This window comes from Lipophrys pholis (genome assembly GCF_963383615.2).
Source record: "Lipophrys pholis genome assembly, chromosome: 9".
NCBI lineage: Eukaryota > Metazoa > Chordata > Actinopteri > Blenniiformes > Blenniidae > Lipophrys > Lipophrys pholis.
Window position 1 is genome coordinate 7,076,855 of NC_137639.1, and position 20,874 is coordinate 7,097,728.

At 40.3% G+C, this 20,874-nt stretch overlaps 2 protein-coding genes across 4 annotated transcripts; one reads left to right on the forward strand and one right to left on the reverse strand.

Moving 5' to 3' along the window:
• Positions 1-1,283: 1,283 nt before the first annotated feature.
• LOC308115174 (cell adhesion molecule CEACAM6-like) lies at positions 1,284-6,406 on the reverse strand. 3 transcript variants are annotated; one of them, XM_080472563.1, is made up of 9 exons: positions 6,062-6,406; positions 4,319-4,666; positions 4,015-4,236; positions 3,616-3,894; positions 2,190-2,271; positions 2,074-2,104; positions 1,760-1,788; positions 1,646-1,679; positions 1,284-1,578 (listed from the first exon to the last, which is right to left on the reverse strand). In XM_080472563.1, exons 1-9 carry the CDS (start codon positions 6,114-6,116, stop codon positions 1,540-1,542), a joined length of 1,119 nt encoding a protein of 372 aa, XP_080328689.1. In that variant the 5' UTR covers positions 6,117-6,406; the 3' UTR covers positions 1,284-1,539. The 3 variants fall into 3 exon arrangements, with proteins under 3 accessions (XP_080328689.1, XP_080328688.1, XP_080328690.1); XM_080472564.1 differs by lacking the exons at positions 1,646-1,679; positions 1,760-1,788 and having other exon boundaries at positions 1,403-1,578; positions 6,062-6,224; XM_080472562.1 differs by lacking the exons at positions 1,646-1,679; positions 1,760-1,788; positions 2,074-2,104 and having other exon boundaries at positions 1,290-1,578; positions 6,062-6,224.
• Positions 6,407-11,226: 4,820 nt separating this feature from the next.
• Positions 11,227-16,563, forward strand: LOC308114333 (uncharacterized protein). The gene is made up of 6 exons (XM_080471131.1): positions 11,227-11,581; positions 12,129-12,263; positions 12,649-12,824; positions 14,026-14,173; positions 14,271-14,393; positions 14,480-16,563. The coding sequence occupies exons 2-6, from the start codon at positions 12,149-12,151 to the stop codon at positions 14,557-14,559; spliced, it is 642 nt and encodes a 213-aa protein (XP_080327257.1). The 5' UTR covers positions 11,227-11,581; positions 12,129-12,148; the 3' UTR covers positions 14,560-16,563.
• The last annotated feature ends 4,311 nt before the right edge of the window (positions 16,564-20,874 follow it).

The window sequence follows — 20,874 nt, forward strand, 5'->3', positions numbered from 1 at the left end:
ATAATTTACTACATAATTTGGTGAATAATGATGAAAATGATGTTAAAATGATAATAAAAAAAAAAGACATTGATTCTGATAGTAGATTAAATTGTCTTTCTAAAGAAATAATAAATCATATGTTTTAAATGTTGTTTTCAGGAGGGAAATGACTCAGACGTGCTTAATAAAGACAGATATTGGAAAGCTGCTGAAACAGTACTGCAGTACAAAAAGGTCTGTAGAAAGATTCCAGGTGCCTGTGTGCTGTTTGCATGTTCCACACCTGCCTGAAAGTGTTTTTGTTTTTGTTTTTTTTCATTTACTACTCGGTTCTCCCTCAATGCACAGACATGCTTTTAAGTTTATATGTTGTGTGAACGCGTGAATCTCAATCTGTCTGTCCTTTCTTACTTTAGCCCAGTGTGACATTCTTTATCAACCCACTCGTGCCTCTAGAATTCAGAATATTCTGCTGTTTCATAACCTGAATGACTGCAACTTGCTTCACAATGTCTTGAGTTAGAGAAGCCAAACTTTGATGCAACTGAAAGCAGAATTCAGCTGAATGTAATAAATCCTTCACTAAAATGTACATCCATAATATAAACTGAAGGGGGCAGCAGATCCTGCTGTAATCACAATGGGCTCTGTAAGTTAAAAAATTAACAGTCAGCAATTCATCATTTCTAGGGGTGTGATATTTATTAATCATGTATTTTTAAAAGCATTATAGGGCTAACGTGGCCAGTGTTTTTCCATAACATCCACCCACCCGACTGATTGTTGAACTGAGAGAGAAAGAAACAATGTCTGCTGACTTGATGCTGATATTTTTAACTCTTCGACCTCTCAGAACTTACTGTAACACCGTTACTTGTGGCAGAAACACACTAATACCTCAATTCTGCGATGAAATTAATAATCCATCTCCACATAAAGACGGTTGCAGAGCTGCTGTCTGTCCCTGTCCTGCTCTCTGTATTCATCTTTGTTTTTTTAACTCTGCACATTGGGCATTTTAATTCAACTGCCAAGTTTCAGGTTCAACTTCACGGATCTTTTTCTCCCGCTCAGGCGTGTCGTCCTGCGTTCTGCATGACTGCTGCAGATTGCACCCCCCCCCCCCCCCCCCCCCCCCCCCGCCCCCATGGTAGCAGAAGCAGTGAAGCACTTACAGTTGATAATATCACACTTTGATAATGAGTGAATGACTGAAACAGACCACAGAGTAATATTTGTGCACAATATTAGAACACCATATTTTATCCTTTTGCCCTTCAGGAATTTTTCAGAAACTGTTTAGTTCAATTCAATTTAATAGTTGTTTTTTTTTCTATAGAGACAAATACAACAGTTTCTTACACTTGTACAGAGAAAAACCAACAATTCCACATGAGCAAGCAAACAGACATAAATCCACTCACACTCGATCTACTACTTGATCCAGTAACTGTAATAAGTGTCATGCACCACATGCTTTCAGTCTCATTCAGAAGCGTATCACTGTGTTTATCAATGTTTCTTCTCCTCGTCCTGCAGCGCTTCTCCTCCCTTGTTTCACTTGTTGACTGGTCGCCCGTTTTCATAGTCGTGGTCCTGAAAGAAATCAGTGATGAGATGTGTTGTGAACATCTTTTTCTCATCAAGGTAGAATGCATCGCACCCCTTTGTCAGCCGGGGAGTTACACCGTCGCCTCCTTCAGGAATGAAACATAAGAAAATAAGCTCTCAAAAGGACAAACTTAAAAGTCCCACTTTCTAAATAAAGTATCACTACCTGACGTTTTCGTAGTCGTGACCGTGCCTCTGAAACAAAACACAATAAAATCACATGTTCAGCCTCCATTGCCGTGGGCTCACCACCCGCAGGAAAGGTTCTTAATCGGTGCAATGTGATCTGGGTGACGGTGCTCAGACTGACACCCGGAAACAGATAAGCGGGAGAAAATGGATGGATGGATGGATGGATGGATGGATGGATGGATGGATGGATGGATGGATGGATGGATGGATCATCCATGGATGGATGGACGTTCAGTCTCAAACTCAATATTTTCACGAAAAAAAACCAAACTGAGTGAGACTTGTTACCTTTTTCTTTTCAGTCAGTTTACACCTCCTGCTATTAAAGAAACAAACACATTTACATTATGAATGCTGGACTTTACCTTTACCATAATGCACCTGATTTATTTACTTCCACTTACCAAACCCAAATAAAAACCAGCGTGAGCAACAGAAGAATGGACGCTTTGACGGCAATCCCAGTGAGGAGGATGAAGCGGGTAACTGATCGGGAAGAGAAGAAAAACAATGAAAACACAGAGTAATCAAATGTGGTTTAATCAATAAGTGATCTCTGTCATCCAAATCTTTACTTGTAAATGTTTAGATCTGATCATTATTTTGATACAGCCTGAACTCATATTAAACATTATTTTTTTGGAGAAGCTGGAGGAGGAGGAGGAGGAGCATCCATCTATAAAAAAGTGAAGATACGATCAGTCCCAGACTTAAAAATAACCAGAAATCCTTTGAAAGTCTCATGAACTTCACATAATCAACTTTTAGCAGAAGGTCATTAAACCAACTCTGTCATGGTTGCGTGAGATTCTTACTCCAGATCTCGTTTTCAGGCTCCTTGACTTCCCCTCCTCGTGTTTGATTGCTGTTCCCTGCCCTGATGTGTTTCACCTGATGTGGTCGAGGGCACCCTGGACACCCTGGACACCCTGGACAAGTCACCAGTCCATCACAGGGCAAACACACAGAGACAGACGAACACACACACTCACATTCACACCGAAGGGCTACTTAGGATTACCAGTTAACCTCACACTCATGTTTCTGGACTGTGGAAGAAAGAACATGGACTCTTTCATTGGAGAGTCACAGAGTGTCCAGCGTCCCTGTACACCCTGTAGTGACTCCCATCCTCTACCAGGCGAATCCCAGCTTCTTCCCTCTGGACGGAGGTTCTTAGTCACAAGGTGCAGGACAAAGTGTTATCATGCCTCCGTCACTGAACTGAACAAGAAACAGCGACATTGCACTTTATCTCCTCTTACTTACTTTATTTATTAATTTTATTTCTTAGCTCTATTTATTATTGTGAGTATTTTATTGCATGCACTTATCCTGGTCTTTTATATACAGGTGTATATATATATTTATAATTTGTTTTATCTCTAAGGTTTTTATTGTGGTTAGTTTTAATCTATTTTGATGTTTTTTGTTTTGATCTTATCTTATTTCCCTTATTGGTGAATGGTGCAACACTGAACACTTGTTTTGTCTGTCTGTTTTTTATTTTTTCCTCTGCCACTTGACCAAGCATTTGCCCGTCTGGTTCATTGTGTGTTTGTTGTAATGACGTGACAAATGCATCATAAAGCCCGAAAAAAAGAAAAAGAAAATGACCCTCAGGTATGAATGAAGTAACCTTGACCTTAAACTTGATCTTAATCATTCATGATTTACTTTGCGGGGTAACTTTTAAGAGACATGCCGTCAGTCCATCGCAGGGCTCTGCTCTTCCTTTATCCTTTTTATTCAAATTAATTTGCAACGCTTGGACTGTAACGCCTGAGTTATTTGAATTATGTGCCTGATTTATCTTCCCTACATACTCACTGTTGTTGGCTCCCACTGTTAGCAGCAGTACGGTTGAGTTGTTTTCTCCCAGGCGGTTCCAGGCCTGGCAGAAGTAGAGTCCAGCATCGGAGGCGTCTACAGACGGAAGACGCAGCACCTGTCCAGAGCCCACTTGGAGCTGGGACCTGGAGACGACCTTGAACCAGGCGTATCGCCCGGCTGCAGGGTTCGCCACGCTGACGCAGGTCAGAGTCACATTCCTGCCCACTGTCAGGACACCAGCGGGACTCGCCTCAACAGAAACATTAAAAGGAGAATCTGTGGGATAAACAAACAGTTTTATTAGGTGCTATCTATTCCTCCAAAAGATGACTTGTTCATATCAAAGTCCAAATAAAGAACATTATTCTCATTGAGAGCAAGATTTAATTTCCTTACGCTGAACATCCAGACTCTCACTCTGCGACTGTGCCGCTTCCTGCCCTTCCGCTGCACACGCATATTCCCCAGCATCCTCTGCCCGAGCCTGGAACTCCGTTTGAGTTACTCTTTGTCCTTCTTTGAACCACACCGTGCTGGAGAGTCCACAGTCTGCCTGACACTGGAGAGTCACGTGGTCTCCCACTCTCACTCTCTGAGGAAACACTCGGGCCTTCAGCTCTGACCGTCAGAAACAGTGACGTGAGGAAAAGCTGGAAATGTTAACAACTGAAGAGCAAAACTCAGCCGGGAGTCATTTTACCTGTGACCAACAGATGCGTCGATGCTTTACTGCGCCATCCATACGCGTCAGTGTCAAACCTGAAGTAGTAATGTCCAGTGTCGCTCTCCTGCAGGTGGTGTATAGCCAGGGTGCAGCTGCGCTGCTGGTCACCCCGATACTCAGACCGGTTCTGATATGACGAGAGGAGCGAGAGCGCCACCCGGGACCATCTGCCGTCCTTCAGCTGACCCTTGTACCACGCAGTCTTTCTAATGACGTCTCCAGCTGGGTAGCTGTAGGAGCATCCCAACTCCACAGACGACCCCTTTGAAGCACAATAGCTTGAGTTTTCAAATGTCACGGAGCGATCAGCACTCTGAGTCCCCGCTGAAAGATCCGAAAACATCCGTCGCTTTATCAGATTTACACATCCACAATTAAGAACACTGCAGAAAAATAAAAAACAATTCTCTCTGGGAGTAACGAAGTATTTCTTTTCTCTTCTATAAAGCTCAGTGCTCAATATAAAATATGAAGAAGGTCTAACTGACAGGGGTGCAAAGCCAAATGTGTATTTAATGTAGATTACTTTAAAAAATTACTTTAAAAATCATTTTTTTAGCCCATTATAACATTGACTAATGTAATTTATATTTTCATTTAGTTCAGACTATCTGTTAATGCTTTTCTTCTCCTCCAGTTAAATTATCTCACTTTTAAATATATTTAAATCTTACAAATTAACTAACATTCATTTTTTTGTATTTTACTAGTTTTATACGTGTGTGTGTGTGTGTGTGTGTGTGTGTGTGTGTGTGTGTGTGTGTGTGTGTGTGTGTGTGTGTGTGTTTTAGAAATATTTTGTATGTATATTTTACTTTCATCAATTTGATTTCCATTCTTCCACCTTCTATGTGACACAGTGGTTCTTGCTCTCGCCTCACAGCAAGAGGATTGCGGGTTCAAATACTAGCTGGGGCCTTTCTGAGTGGAGTTTGCATGTTCTTCCCGTGTGTGTGTGGGTTTCCTCCGGGTACTCTGGTTTATTTCCACAGTCCAAAAACGTGTATCTGAGGACCTGAAATTGCTCCGAGGTGTTAATGTGTGTGTGTGTGGTTGTTTGCCCTGTAATGGACGAAAGACCTTTCCAGGTGTATCCTGGGATTGCGTCCAGCGCCTTGCTACCCTGGGCAGGTTTGAATGGTATAGAAGATGGGTAGATGTGTGTGGGGTATTTTTCCCTTTCAAATATTTGTGATCATTTTCTGAAAATGTGCAGAAACACTGCTACATATTCATACTTAATGTTAGATCATAGATCTCTACTTCTGAATCAGGGACCACGATCAAAGTGTGTCAACGCCTTAACACTGAAGTACAACTTTTCAATTCTCGTACCATTTATTGAAAACAGTGTAAGTGTACACACCCAAAAGTTGTGCCACCTCCAAATTTAAACTTCAAGACAAGACAGAAATCCCGAAACAGCCCTCACTGCTGCACCGAAAGCTTTCAGTCGAACGCACCCAGTGAAAGATGTCAACAGGTTTTAAGTAACTGTCACAGAGTTAAAAAAAAGGTTTAAAAAAAAAAAAGAAGAAGGTTGAGGTTGACTGGGTTGCAAATATTTACAGTTTTGGAAAGTCCCCAAAATCTTTCTGCATTGTCACGTAAAAGCAGCGCTAAATAGAGAATATGCTACAGCAGAAAATGTTTGCACTATAAAGTGAAATAACTATCAAACATCAACTTTAATTTACACTCAAAATAAGCTCCTCTTACCTGGCGTCACAATCAAAACGAGCAGAACTACGATCATCTCCTCAAAACACATCATCCTGCGATTGCTTCAAGATCTGTCTTTGTTTGTGTTAACTACATACATTCCACCTCTCCCAATAAGAGTACAAGAAGACTGATACACAGTCTGCCAGCTGATTAGATTGCTCATGGTGGGAGGGGTCAGTGGACCCCCAAAGCCCACCGCCAAATGTGACTCACTGAGAAACAACAACTATGACCAAAACCTCTAAATCAGGAAGTTGTGGCTCATTGAGATTTTATCTTGGCTTCCTTCTGTGCAGATGGCATGATGTTGCACGTCTTTCTAATCTTCAGGTGAGACCTTTGGCCAGCTTTCATTCTCTACGTCAAAGCACGAACTCCAAACACAAAGCTCAACAATGCCAGGCATTCGTCATTGGGTGCAGCCTCCGAGAGCTAAATATAACTCCAACATCATCACAAAGTATTTAAGAAGTGTAACGATATTAAAGAGACATTAAACATGGTATTTTGCTCCATATTGCTCGGTCTTTTCAACAGAGAAATCCTTGGCTGCAGGCTCAGTGTATATCTCTGTGTAACAAACGTTTGAATCCAGCGTCTACATTATGTGTTCAAGATGATATATATATCTATATATATATAGATATATATAAGGAAGTGGTACTGTTGTTTTAACTGTCACAATGAGCTTTATTTTAGATTGATCGCTGAGATAAATGTTGATACTAGACCAGGGGTGTCAAACATAAGGCTCCAGTCTCATTCACCAAGCCACCAAGCAAATGGTAAAATTCCCAAAGAACACATAGATTCTTTTTTTCAACAAATTACTTAAGAGTTTTGAACACAACAAAACACAGAGACCCGAGCTGAGATATCTGTGACGCTGCCATGAAAACACTGCTGCCTCGTTGCTTTCAAACTCGCCTCTGCCGTCAGGGTGAGATTGTAAAAAAATACATTGTTCAATGGCTAGAGGAGAAGTTTCACTGTATTTTAGTAGTAGTAGTAGTAATGGTTTATTTGGTCAACCAAATACACAATGCAACAACAGAAAATGCAACAACAAAGAAAAATGAAAAAAACTAAAACAGAGGAATACGGAAGGGGTTTGGCGTGAAGTTAAACTTATTTTGTCTAACCATGTACGTGATATATACGTAAAGCTTCTGCAACTGAAGTAACAGAAACAAAAACTTGCATTTTCTTTGCCATTCCTGAGAAACCAAAGATAAACTGTCCTCTAAGGGAACACAGTTACTGGTGAGCTTTAACCACCTTCTCAATGTGTTTGTCGTATTCGATTTTATTTTATTTTTTTAATTATCGTTGTATAAGTTGTTCCAAAGACCAACCCCTCTTACTCTTTCCACCTGAAGGTTTCATTCAAACTGGCTTTATGTTGAGATAGGCATTTTCAGCAGTGATTGGTTTTGTGAAAACATAGACGTTTTCATTAAACATACTCTGCGCCACAACAAAGAAAAACGTTCAAGTTTAAAATAAAGAGGTTATCATGGCACCTTTTTACCAGTCCGGCCCACTCAAGATGAGCTTGGGCTGCATGTGACGCCTGAACTAAAATGTGTTTTACACCCCAGGTGTAGTTAGTACATGACCGGATACTGACAAGCGTTTGTTTTCCATTGTGATGGGATTCTTTAGAGCAGTCATTCTCAAGTGTGGTACTTGGTGCTGTGTGTGTGTGTGTGTGTGTGTGTGTGTGTGTGTGTGTGTGTGTGTGTGTGTGTGTGTGTGTGTGTGTGTGTGTGTGTGTGTGTGTGTGTGTGTGTGTGTGTGTGTGTGTGTGTGTGTGTGTGTGTGTGTGTGTGTGTTTCTGTTTCAGAAAGCAGCCATACAGCAGTGTGTGAAGTTCAGGCAGTCTGTTTTGATTTTTTTTTTAAATCAAGTACAGTACATTCTTTACTTAACATTTAAGTGCAGTACAGTTTTATTTAATCTTTAAGAACTGTTTTTTGTTCGTTTGTTTTTCATTTATTTAAGTACAATGTTTATTTAACTTTTCCGTGCAATATATTTTAATTGAATTATTATTTAAGTACAGTCTTTAATTGTCCTATATTTAAGCGTAGTGTTACTAATCTAACTGTGTAAAATGTTACAATGGCTGACAATATTAAATATACTTCTTTAGGAGTAAAACCTCTGCCTTGTTTTTGATGAATGCTGAGGCTTACTAGGCTACTGTATAGTGTTGGTCATTATGGTGGTACTTGGAGAGCCAAGTATTTTCTGGGTGGTACTCGGTGTAAAAAGTTTGAGAACCACTGCTTTAGAGCATTTGATTAATGGAACTGATGGAACTGGAAGTGAGTACTGTGTCTACGAGGCTGCATGCAGCAGGAGCACCAACACATAAAAGACACTTTACAGCTACGACTTCACCACTTTGTAGAGTCAGTCTACACAAAACTGAACAACTGGCAGGCAGGCAGCGAGGCAACTCCTAAAAAAACAGATTTCTGATGCCATTGTCTTCCTGAACACACTGGAACACGTTGTCTTTTTCTGTGCCAGAGCAGGAAATAAAAGAGCGATGAAACAACACTGACTTTATGGACCAAACACTCTTTTAGCCGGCTGATGTTCCAGCTGTCAGGAGTGGCGATGTTACGGCTCAGAGCTCCGATTTGAAGAGTGTTGATCGTGACCTACCTGCGTCCGTCGTCTGACTGTACTCTGCAGACCAATAAATTCTCTTGCTGCCGTCCAACACCAGGAGCAGGAGTTGGCTTGTGGTCTCTTGGATCTTGTTCACAGCAGAAGACAAAACCTGAAGACACGGAGGGGTTTACGTAAGAAAGCTCAGAATTCACTTCCACCTGTGGTTTCAAAGTCATCATCTCCTGGATCCCCAAAGAGAAACTCACCAAGTTGTGCAGCTGGACCTCAGATTTGACGATCGGAACGAGGAGAGACTAAACTGGAGAATCTCTCAGTTTCCATCTGTAAGAGGTGAGAGGGGTCACTCATTTGACACTGTCTCTTGACGCTAACGTCCAAAACACGGATACACCTACTGATTGACGCAGATTCTTCTTTTCAGGACATCCAGAGACGTCCAGGTTGAGGCGACGACCGCGTCGGACGCTCGATCGTTTACAGTCGCGCAAAACTTCTTGAACTCCTAAAAAACGGGTTTGAATTTAAAACAACATCAGAATTTGTGGAATAACAAATGTGTTACGGTGTGTATTTGATCAGCAGGTTCGTTTTTACAACCTGTTCACTTCCTGAGGCAACCAGGCTCAAGACCGAACCCGGAGCCGTCCGAACAGCTCGGGACTCTTATACAGCGCACTGGTCGGACTGTCTGAAGTAAAAAGCCATATTCAGCTCTGACCAGCGCATGCAAACATGTTTTAATTACTGTCTATATGGATCCAAACAGAAAACAGTAAGTAGAGTTTTCCTTTGCTTGGATTCTAAAAGCAGTTTTAACGTTCTGTCTTCTGTGACACTGGTGGTTAGCCTACCGGGTCGCTGTCGTACAGCATCTGAAAGACTTGGTCGAATTCACCCAGAAGCGCCATGTATTCTTTTGCTTTGCAGGCTCAGTTAAGAGCCTCGGCCTCCAGCGCACGCCACGCCTGCAGGGAGAGAGAGGGGGGAGGTCAACCAACAATATGAAGATCTGACATTTCCAAACCACATTTGTCATGAATACACCATCAATTCAATTCAATTCAACTTTATTTATATAGCACCAAATACAACACAGTCATTTCTAGGTGCTTTTAACAGAGAAAAGAGAAAAAAAAAAAACTAATCCACATGATCAAGCAGATTTGTTTGCGACTGTGGAAAGGAAAAACTCCCTCTGACAGGAAGAAACCTTTACAGAAACCAGACTCAGAGGTGGCGGCTTTCTGCTAACTGGTTGGGGTGAGGGGATAGAGGAGTGGAAAGGATAGAATAGACAGAGAGATAGATTGAGGGGGAGATACAAACCTTGGAAGCCCACCCTGGTTCGGGTAGGGGAGGTAGAGAGAGAGGTAGATTGAGAGAGAGATACATCATCTAGAACACATTGTTTCTGTACCCGAAGGGGAGTGAACGCTTTGGCCCAGTGTGCTGCTGCTGTGATTACACTTCCACACCAGAGGGGGCGCTGTGTAGTTGAGTTAAAGCAGAGAGTCGAGAAGAAGACTGAGTGCCTTTGGCGTCACCAGTCTGGTGAATATAGGTGATTAAACATAAGAGACATAAATCCTGCTTCAGTCTGCGGTGGATAAACCAAACAGTCACAACGATGAAGATTCTCCACCAGTTACATTCATGTGTTCATTCAGACTTTACATACCAGTTCAACGGTGAATCTCCACCTCGTAGGACGATAGTTGGTTCAAACAGGGTGAATATTTCCACAGCAGCAGCAGTTAGTCACTGGGTGGTCCAGTCTCTCACAGAGTGGAGGGAATCGTCACTTTCACTATCAATAACAGTCTCCTCAACACCATCCTGAAGGCAAGAAGCAGCTCTAGTGTCATTTTCCCCTTTTAGGATCTCAATACTTTACAAATATGAACTGTTTTATAGGCATTCAATACATAAATCTATGTATGTATATTTAGCTTCAAAAACACTCTACGGCTCTAATTTGAATTAAAAAAGACAGCTGGAAGATGGAAGGACTATTGCTTCTCCTTTTCTGACAGCAACAACACAATTTCCATGTTCTTCATAAACACTTGGGGATATTTAAAAGTAAAATTGTGTGGCCCAAGTATTTACATGTCTTTCTCCACGACTGAGATGATTACAAGAAAGACAGAGGCCGGAGGAATACAGAGGAGGAGTGTGTTTGTGTTTTTGGAAATATGTCATTATGATTATGTTACAGCAGGTGACTTATTTATAAGCCAAAATTCTACATGTGTTTCAAAATAAATGATTCAGTATCATCATTCTTAGATCATGGCAGTGTGACACATTGGTTCCTCTGACTCAGCAGATCAATGTTCGGCCGTCCTGTATGAAATGTCCTCACACAGTCCAACAACACGTGGACTTTTGACTCTTAAATGTCACCGTAGGATCCAAAAGTTGAACCCTCACCAAATTATCAAGCCTCACCTGTGGAAACTAATCCAGCAATGGTGAGAGGGTTTCTAGGTTACAGAGAGAGAGAGAGAGAGAGAGAGAGAGAGAGAGAGAGAGAGAGAGAGAGAGAGAGAGCTGCTATAATCGGTTGGGTTGGGCCAGCAGAACCTGTTTGTTAGTTGTTACAAGAAATCCACCTTGCGAATCAGGAAGATGACCAGATTCCTTCTGCTGCCCTGGACGGGTGTGGGGATGGCGCAAAGACGCACACGGAGGGAGTAAACAGAGGAAAATCATTTGAAAGTTTTTGGGGCACAAATATGTGTCACACTCAAAAGGACTTTGAACAGCGGCGGATTTAATTTGAAGGATTTATCCCCAAAGAAGAGCCATCATTTCTTATCCAGGAAGCTGATCCAGAGCTGCTGGGGATTTCCAGTTCATAGTGTGGTCTGTGTTGATAAACTCCTTTGTTTTTTTGGGGGGTTATTTTAGGAGAGGACAAAAGTATTAAACTCCGTTCAAAAACGACATCGTATGGATAACTGTACAGGGAAATCCTCAGTAAACAAATGTTGTTTGTAGATTCATTGTTTAAATACTTGTCAGTGATTTGACAAATCCACCACTGGACTGACTTGTAATAATATTATATCCACTTTGATTAAGAAACTCAATTACCAGTATTTACTTTTTGAGTAAAACTTGATTCTTTCCGACTTGTGTGACTGAAACCTGTTTTTTAACTTGTTTATTTATTTAGACTAGCTTTAGTTTTCCTGGGTTACATTACAAAACCCCTTATAATCATGTCATTTAGTTAATTACTATGCATTTGAGATCCTCAAATGTAAATATTAATAATGATCTGAAGTCTCCACAGAGCTCAAAATCACTGTAGTATTTAATGTGACTGAAGATTCTGTTATTTACCGAAGATCTTGGATACCAATACATTTATTGAACTCCCTATGATGAGCTTTTTCGATCTTCACAGGCTAATCAATGGAGTAAAATATGATCGGCGGTATAGAGGAGAAGACGCCGAAGAAAGAAATAATGAGGTTGAGGGGTGTTTCACGTCTTTCCGTGCTGCTTCTGGTCGTCCTCCAACTGGTCCCGCCATCCTCAGGTAGTTCACCACTTCTCATGACTACATACTGTGTCTGACAGAGTGGTTCAGCCTCTTGGTGTGAGAGGGACTTGTGTTTTGTCCTTCTTCTGTCATAAATATCTTGCCTGACAAGAAACCAAGCAGGAAAATGTAGAGTTTCGTTTTTCTTGTTGGACTGTCGTCCGAGAGCTTCGGGTTTCAGGCTGAATTCCTTCTAGCGATTGACGCACATGGGTGGATACTTGGTTTGCATACAACAACAATTCCTCTCAGCGTTTACAAAAGAAAAATATTTTTCTGTAATCACAAGCTGGATTTCATACTGATCTGTGTTGATGTCTAGATGTGTTCTGCATTTACTCTCCCCGATCCCTTTCTTACCCGCGGGCCTCCATCCATCCAGCTCAGGAAGCTCCTGCAGCTCCGGTGTATCGCACACGGCCTGCCAACGTCACGGCAGCACTGGGAGAAACTGCAGTGTTTCGTTGTGGAGTGGTGAGGAGATCCCCGAATGTAACGCTGTCGTATGGAAACTACAGCCTGACCTGCCCGGGAGATTCTGTGGACTTCATCCCTCAGGTGATGATCTCTGCCACAGCACCGAAACAGGATGTTATCAGGGCTGAACCGGTGCAGCCACATCATGTTCTTTTCATGGTTTTACTTGAGGTTGTCTTGTTGATGTTTTTTTTAAAATTCAGATCATGAGCCTTGTTTTTGACAGGTCTGCATTCATTCATTCATTCATTCATTCATTCATTCATTCATTCATTCATTCATTCATTCATTCATTCATTCATTCATTCATTCATTTGTTTGTTTGTTTGTTTGTTTGTTTGTTTATCAAACATGCACAGATAATTTCCCATATATTAAATGGTATGAAAAGTTTAACACAGTATGATACATACATACATACATACATACATACATACATACATACATACATACATACATACATACATACATACATACATACATACATACATACATACATACATACATACATACATACATACATACATACATTGCACTGAGAACAACAGATCACATAAGAATTCTAAGGGGGCACAAAAAAATGACCTATTATTACATTTATGTTGGACCTTTTGAAAAATAATATCAGTACATACTTCAAAGTCCACAAGCAGCACTCTGTGTTTGTGTTTAGCATCACTCTCTGTTGTTATCAGATGAAGAAACTGTTATTTAAAGTGTTGTTGTGTGAGGCAGGCAGGGGAACTTCATTTGAAATGTTCTTCTTGGAATAAGGAAGTTCAAAGAGGCAAGGCAGAGCGCATTTATTTTTAGAGCCACAAGGCATCCCACAGTACTTTATAAAGAAATGCAAGATTACGAAGGTTAATCTTAGGCAATTAAGAATATGAAATGCAAATAAACAAAGTCACTAAACAATATAAAAATGAGAATCAATAAAGTAAATCTTTATTAGGATGAAAGTAAATAAATAAGTGGAGTGTATTGTTTACATTCTGTACAAACCCCTTTTTTTTTTTATAGCGCAAAAGAGAGAATGGCCATTACAGTGTCTGAGTCGATCTGCAGTATCCCGCTCACACGTTTCAAAACTGGTTTCGTGGCGAGCGTGCTAACAACAGTGCCACCTTGTGGCCCAAAGCCAAAATTAAATAAAAGAAAAATAGACAGAGGAATTAATGACACGGTGCTGCATAAAATGATTGATTACTAAAATACTAAAACAAACTCACAGAATTTGTCCGTGCTCATATTCTCTCTATTCCGTCGTGCCACTCGTCAGGCGCTCTATGGAAGCTGTGAAAGTCACGTGAGAGAGATCGTGGCCGTTTGGACCGTCAAAGGAACCTCTTACTCAGACAATGGCACCAGAGTTGTTTGCATGCAGCCGCTGGACTCCACTGTTCTCGTTGCTGTGCTCCATGTTTTTGGTGAAGTATTAAAATAAAATAACTTCCCATTTCCTTTTCTTTTTTCTTTTTTCAAGTTTCATCAAGTTTAATCGACATCTGTCTTCTTCACATGTAGACAATGGACTAAACTACTTTGTCCTGGTCGGCTGTACCATCGGAGGCTTCTTTGGCATCCTGCTGGTGTTTGGGTTGTTATTCATCATGCTGCAAAGATCGGAGAGTTTCCGGAAGTGCTTCGGTAAGTCCTGTTTCAAGACACAGCTGGAAAAGAAGTAAATAATGAAATAATTGCAGATGATTTTATGTTTTTTTCTGTTCTGTTAGTGGGGAAAGAACCAGAAGAAGACATGGTGACAGTGGTAACAAGGGACGAAAAGGAAGAAAAGAGAGAAAAGAAGATATAAGGAGAGAGAGAGAGAGAGAGAGAGAGAGAGAGAGAGAGAGAGAGAGAGAGAGAGAGAGAGAGAGAGAGAGAGAGAGAGAGAGAGAGAGAGAGAGAGAGAGAGAGAGAGATGTCAGGTTCAGGCCTCGTTTACACAACAACATTTTCAAGTGAAAACATTTTCATTGTGTTTTGTTTTGTGTCCATTTGCTGTCCACATGAAACAAAGCAATCTTTATTCTCGCTCTCGTTCCTAAAATAACATTCCATTCACACCTCACTATGGACACGGCTCAAAACGATGTAGTACATATGCCAGGCCTTTAGGTGGCACTGTAACTCTGCCACAGAAATACACCAAAAACTCAGAAGAATGATGATTTTTGTTCATGCTGTGTGTCACAGCATGAACAAAAATCACCGTATTTGAGGAATCCAACATCTGGCCTCAACTGGAACCTGTAGTCTGCTATTGTTGTTGTTGTTAAGTGAGGTTGCGGAGATGGTCGAGATGCGGGGCAATGACATCATCGTTTTTTCTGCAAATGTACATCTTGTCCGTCCACCCCTCAAAGCTGAGGCGCCGTTTCATAGTTTCCCCACTCTGTAACCCATGTTTAAAAAAATGTTTTCGTTCTCCTAAAATACCCGCTGTGCGGATGACAGGCCAAAAATGATGCGGTTATATGAAGCCAGGTTGTTGTGTGGACAGGAGAGAATGTAACTTTTGTAAAATCGATCTCCAATTAGAACTTTTTGTAAACGTTCCGTCTCCGTCTCTGTGTAAACGGGGGAAAGGCAACTTTTTGAAAACACTGCCACTTCACATGCGCACCACGGCTTTAGTATATAGTTATTCTGCACGTGTGATTAAATATGCAAATAACAAAAATGGCGGCCTGAGTGTCCAGATTCCCAGTACACATTCTCCTGGGGCTTTGTCGTCTGTCCATTCGAATATCTGTGTACTCGCCATTGTTATTGTTTACATCACGTTTTTCTCTGCGCATGAGTGTGTTTCATTACAAAGATATGCAACAGCTCCCACTCGTGGCCCAACATGAAAACTACATTATTTTCACAGTTTCTGTCATTTTCGTAGAAATAGACATCATTTTTCAAAACTTTGCAGTGTAAACGGGAAACCTTTCTGAAACAAAAATGCTAAAATCATACGCTGTGACTTGAAACTTTATGTAAATTGCGCCTCATTTGAGCTTTTTATTTTAAAAAATAAATACTAATAAATGCGAACACTGCCAACTGTTATTAAGGTTTGATTCTGTTTTCATGATCTGTTGCTCTGATCCTTAAGTAAACTGCCTAAGTGAGTACTTTAAAAGAAAAGTATGATGAAGCCACATCACCGGCTTCATACACTCGTTACACCCTGTATAGAAACTCTGTTAAAAAGAAAAACATTTTTTGTGTTTTTGTGTTTTCTGAGAAGGTTCATTGGTCACACTGCATAAAGCATTGCTTCAAAAGAACTGCTTCAAATTACTTTTGATATCTATTTCAACCACTTATGAACAAAACGCTGATCACAGCAGTGACAGGAATGTTCAGCCCTGCTGAGTGAGGAAAGCTGCCGAACACTGAGGACCTGAGCTGAACTTTGTGCTTGTATATAATCTATTTTACACCTACAGACTGTAGAGATACAAAATTCTCTGATTTGGGTTGCAGATAAATCAAAGTTATCCTAATCTAACCTTTACTTTTAGTCATTTTTCAAGAAACACTTAAAATACTGAGACTGGTACTGATGAGTTGAACAGCAACACACAGTGAAGCACGTGAGGTGGCGTGTTGAGTGTTTGTTCTTTCACATTTACATTGTGAGTTAAATCATCCTCAAGTCTTGACATGAAGATAACAGAAGTCTCTCCTCCGCAGTCGCCAACTGTAAACTCAGGGATGCATTTCTTATTCTGCTGTTGGTGTTGTTAATGCACTTTAATCTTTCTTTCTGAGGATATTTTGTCTCCTTTAATGTCTCTATATCAGTAAATAAATTCCTGTGAAAAGAAAACAATGTGTGCTTTTAAATTTGTCAAATATTTCAGTGGGTGTGTTACAGGTCAAGACAGGAAGTTGAAGTTTAATGTGAACGTTCGAGAGGAAAAGATGGATGTATATCGAATGAATGCTCCACTTAGCGTCTTGTTTCACGTTTTTCTTAAATATAGTGTAGTATAGCACAGCATAGAATAGGCCTGTGTGGGGCAGCATTGTATACAATACTCTAGTATTTATTCATTTATTCATTCATCTATCTATCTATCTATCTATCAATCTCTCTATCTATCTATCTATCTATCTATCTATCTATCTATCTATCTATCTATCTATCCATTTATTTATTTATATTTTAAGACTATACTAGCACAGCATATTGCAGTATAGTATAGTATAGTATAGTATAGTATATTATAGTATAGTGTTGTAAAAAATAATAAATAAATTTTGTTTTTACAATAATGTCTGAATTTAATTGACTTAAAATACAAGGAACCACTTGGGAACTGAAAGAAGTTTCACCTCCATTTCGCCATAACAAGGAACTCCCATCACTAATCTGCTGGGATTTTCACACGCCCACCCGTAGAGATCACAGAGAATGGTGTAAAAAGAGAAAGACACCCAGTGAGTGATGGTTCTTTGGGTGAAAAACATTAGTTGATGCCAGAGGTCAGAGGAAAATGACCAGGTTGTTTACACATGACAACAAAAAAAAACCAACCTCGAGGATCCCAACAATTACTACTGACTATGTCTGAAAGTCTGAACTCTTTCTTCAGTCGGACAAGTGGAAGTGGAAAGCAGAGATTAAGTCAAACCTATGTGAAGGAGTAACAGGTTTACAGAGCTTTTGCTGCCCTCTAGTGGTGAACGCCATACATGATTTTCAGTTCTTGTTTCATTTAGTCTGAGCTCGTGCTTCAGGGGTCAGAGCACCAGGAAGGCATTGGGCTGAAAACCTCAGAGGTCTCAGGAAAAAAAAAAAAAAAGGCTGGGCACAACCAGACATTGCTGTGTATTTTCCTTCACAATGTTTTCTTCATATCAAATCATCTGTTTTGGAACATGTTAATAATGTGTAGAATAATAATAATAACAATGTCTTTATATGTTGTCAGTGCATGAAGCTCTAATCTCTAAAGGCCTCACAATAGAGTTCTTAACCTTGATGTTATTGTAATGAAACCAAATCTTAACCCCTAATACACACACACACACACACACACACACACACACACACACACACACACACACACACACACACACACACACACACACACACACACACAGAGTCAGCGGGAGAGAATTCTCGCTCGTTATGCGTTATGTTGATTCAGCTGCTCGCCAACAACACCTCAGAGTTCACTCCTTCATCGCTTTCTGACGCCTGGTTTCTTCATAATCTACACAGGGAATTCTGCTTCAGACTCTTGAGATCGTTTCTCATTAGTTTATACAAACAATCTTCCAACCCGGTCTAAATCAGGGTGTCACTCATTTTAGTTCAGGGGTCACATTCATCACGATTTCCTCTAGAGTGGGCCGAACTGGTAAAATGGTGACATAATAAGCTTTTATTTTAACCTTTAAAGATTTTCTTTGTTGTGGTGCAGAGTATACATGATGAAAATGTCTATACCGTTGCAAAACCAAACAATTACTATCTAAAATTATTACTATCTACATCATCATTTTAAGGATTTATTTACATTTTTGGTGTAAAATACAGTTAAACGTCCCATGAGCCTTATGTTTGACACCCTGGCTCTAAATGTTCAGACACCCTCTCTGAGTTTTGTATTGCTACGCATGATGATCAGAGGATTACAATGAGTACAATTTTCCCAAAAACATAATTCTACTATAATTCTACTCCAAATTATAATTTTAGTGACATCTTTCCTGATCCTGTGGATTGACCTGATGGCTTTGCTATACTCTCATTGCTATGTAAGAAATGAGCACTGACCTGTTCTCAGCCCTCCGCTGTTTATGGACAAACAGTCTGAATTACCACCACAACAGAGACGCGCGTGTGTGTGTGTGTGTGTGTGTGAGTGTGTGTGTGTGTGTTCACTGATAACCTACATTATTTGGTGTGTGACCTTTTGCAGGTTCCACACAGGCAGTGAAACACTATACCATGGCAGAACGCTCGTATCTAAAGATATAAAGGGTCGAATCAAACAGATAGCAAATACAAGTTAAAGTATAAGTTTAAATACATCTCAGATTTACCAGGAGAATATGAAACATCTAGACCGCTGAGGTCGTCAGGAAGAGGTTTACTAAATGTTCCCAGGGTCAGAAGAAACAAGGTGAAGCAGCTTTTTAGTTCCCACAGCCCTCGCCTTTGGAACAAACTTCCTGAGGACACACTTCTATTAAATCAGGACTTAAAACACCATTATTTGATATAACCATCCATGATGACCACGCGGTCTCACACCTAAAGACAATTATATAACAAGCACCTTGAGAAAATCTGGCAAAGACACAATAGGAGTGGATTGAAACCCGGGTCTTTATGTTGAGGATAAATTCAAACTTGCCCTTTAAACTTTACGTTGAATGAAGCCTTCTGTGAAACTGTGATCCGTGTTTCTTCTGGTTGTCACTTCAACTGCTTTGTTCGCTGAGCTTTAACAGTCATCAAAATAACATTGTGGAGCCTTTTATTGTTTTGGAAAAGAAAGAACTGATGAATCAGCGCGTCTCATCCAGCCGTCATCCGTCCAGGTTACAGTCCTTCCCGCTACAGTTCCTCTCATTTATTTGTAGAAGAAGTTGTGCTTCAAGAAAAACTTCATCCAGAGCATTTTTGTTTTTCAATGTCTCCAGATGAAAACATTCTATATCTTATATTACTGTAACAGAGACACAGATATCATAAGCCCTGGAACTCTGGCATGCATGGAAGCGTGTGACCTTCATATAACTTTACATACCAAGATACAAACACATGGTTCCTCTGCATGTAGAGAGGCAGGCGGGCGCAAAGAACGCCGAGTGTTTCTTATTCGTTTTCGTCTCTCTCATTTTCATGACGGAATTTGATGAGCAGTACAAACTTAATAGGAAGAAATTCATAATTGGATTGTCGTGAAAACTGGACTACTATCTCCTTCCTGCCTGTCTGCTTATTTGTCACGGACAGCCCCTGTGTCTGTCAAATTATTGTATTACCACTTACACACACTCTATTGTGTGGGTGTGTGTGTGGGTGTGTGTGTGGGGGGGTGGGTGGTGGGGGGGGCGCTCTATCTCATCTGTCCTCACCCTTATCATTTTGTCGAGAAGCTGATGCGTGCCTCGGATTTTTCCAGAGTGTGACAGAGGAATATATAAATAGTCACCGCTGTCTCACACATTTCTGCAAACACAAAACCTCCTAACACCAACACACGCTCACAAGATAATCTTTACACTCTTAGTGATGTGGCATTTAAACACACTATACTCTACATCTTTAAAATAAAAACAGTACCAGTAAAATGATAGAGGAATAACATAACTATTGGAAACATAGAAAAGTTATTGTGTATTATTATTATTATTATTATTATTATTATTATTATTATTGTAGAGTGACCAAATGATCAATTTGCCTGGACACATCCTCTCTTCACATCCTGTCCAGGTGTGTACAGAATACCTTGTTGTATGTGATGTACAATGAGTAAAGTTTGAGTATAATTTCAAGTATCAAGATATTGGCCAAGTTTAAATCTAGAATTCTACCTGCTACAGGGTTTTTCTTCAGACAAATTCTATGATCCCCAGTGGGAGAAATTAAAACAAGAAACTGCCGATCAGAGATCCCCGGTCGCCACTGTAATGACTGATCTATTATTTATTTTAAGTATCCAAACTGTTTAGGAGTTATGAGAAGTACGCATGTCAAACTCCGACAACATATAATGAAAATGTAACCGTTAATGTCTTGCTTTGTTTTCTTTCTTTTTTTTCACAACACCAGACCATCCTGCAGTCTGGGCCGAATCTTCAGCATGTTTTATTCCCCTGGTTCGAGGAGAGCCTGCTCTTTCAACTGAGCTACACGTGAAAGCCATAACGTGTAAACATATGTTAATATTGTCTTCACCACATGACTATGATTGTTTTGTTCTGTTGTGCGACTTCAACACTGTGTGAAAGCCTCACCGATCACTTGGATGTAAAAGTCATTTCACAGGTTGGTCTCACACACACGCAATATTCATATTTGAGAGGTCGATAAAGTCAAAATGTCATTTATTTGTTTCCAATGCCATAAGTAACATAGAATGTGTCAATATAGATTTCTAAATGT

Excerpts from the sequence above, each read along its gene's own strand:
- LOC308114333 (XM_080471131.1), top strand. The coding sequence starts at position 12,149 with ATGATCGGCGGTATAGAGGAGAAGACGCCGAAGAAAGAAATAATGAGG. Across the intron at positions 12,825-14,025 it reads CTGTGGACTTCATCCCTCAG|GCGCTCTATGGAAGCTGTGA; the intron begins GTGATGATCTCT and ends GCCACTCGTCAG. Across the intron at positions 14,174-14,270 it reads TGCTGTGCTCCATGTTTTTG|ACAATGGACTAAACTACTTT; the intron begins GTGAAGTATTAA and ends CTTCACATGTAG.
- LOC308115174 (XM_080472562.1), bottom strand. The coding sequence starts at position 6,116 with ATGATGTGTTTTGAGGAGATGATCGTAGTTCTGCTCGTTTTGATTGTG. Across the intron at positions 4,667-6,061 it reads CGTTTTGATTGTGACGCCAG|CGGGGACTCAGAGTGCTGAT; the intron begins GTAAGAGGAGCT and ends CGGATCTTTCAG. Across the intron at positions 4,237-4,318 it reads GACGCATCTGTTGGTCACAG|AGCTGAAGGCCCGAGTGTTT; the intron begins GTAAAATGACTC and ends TCTGACGGTCAG.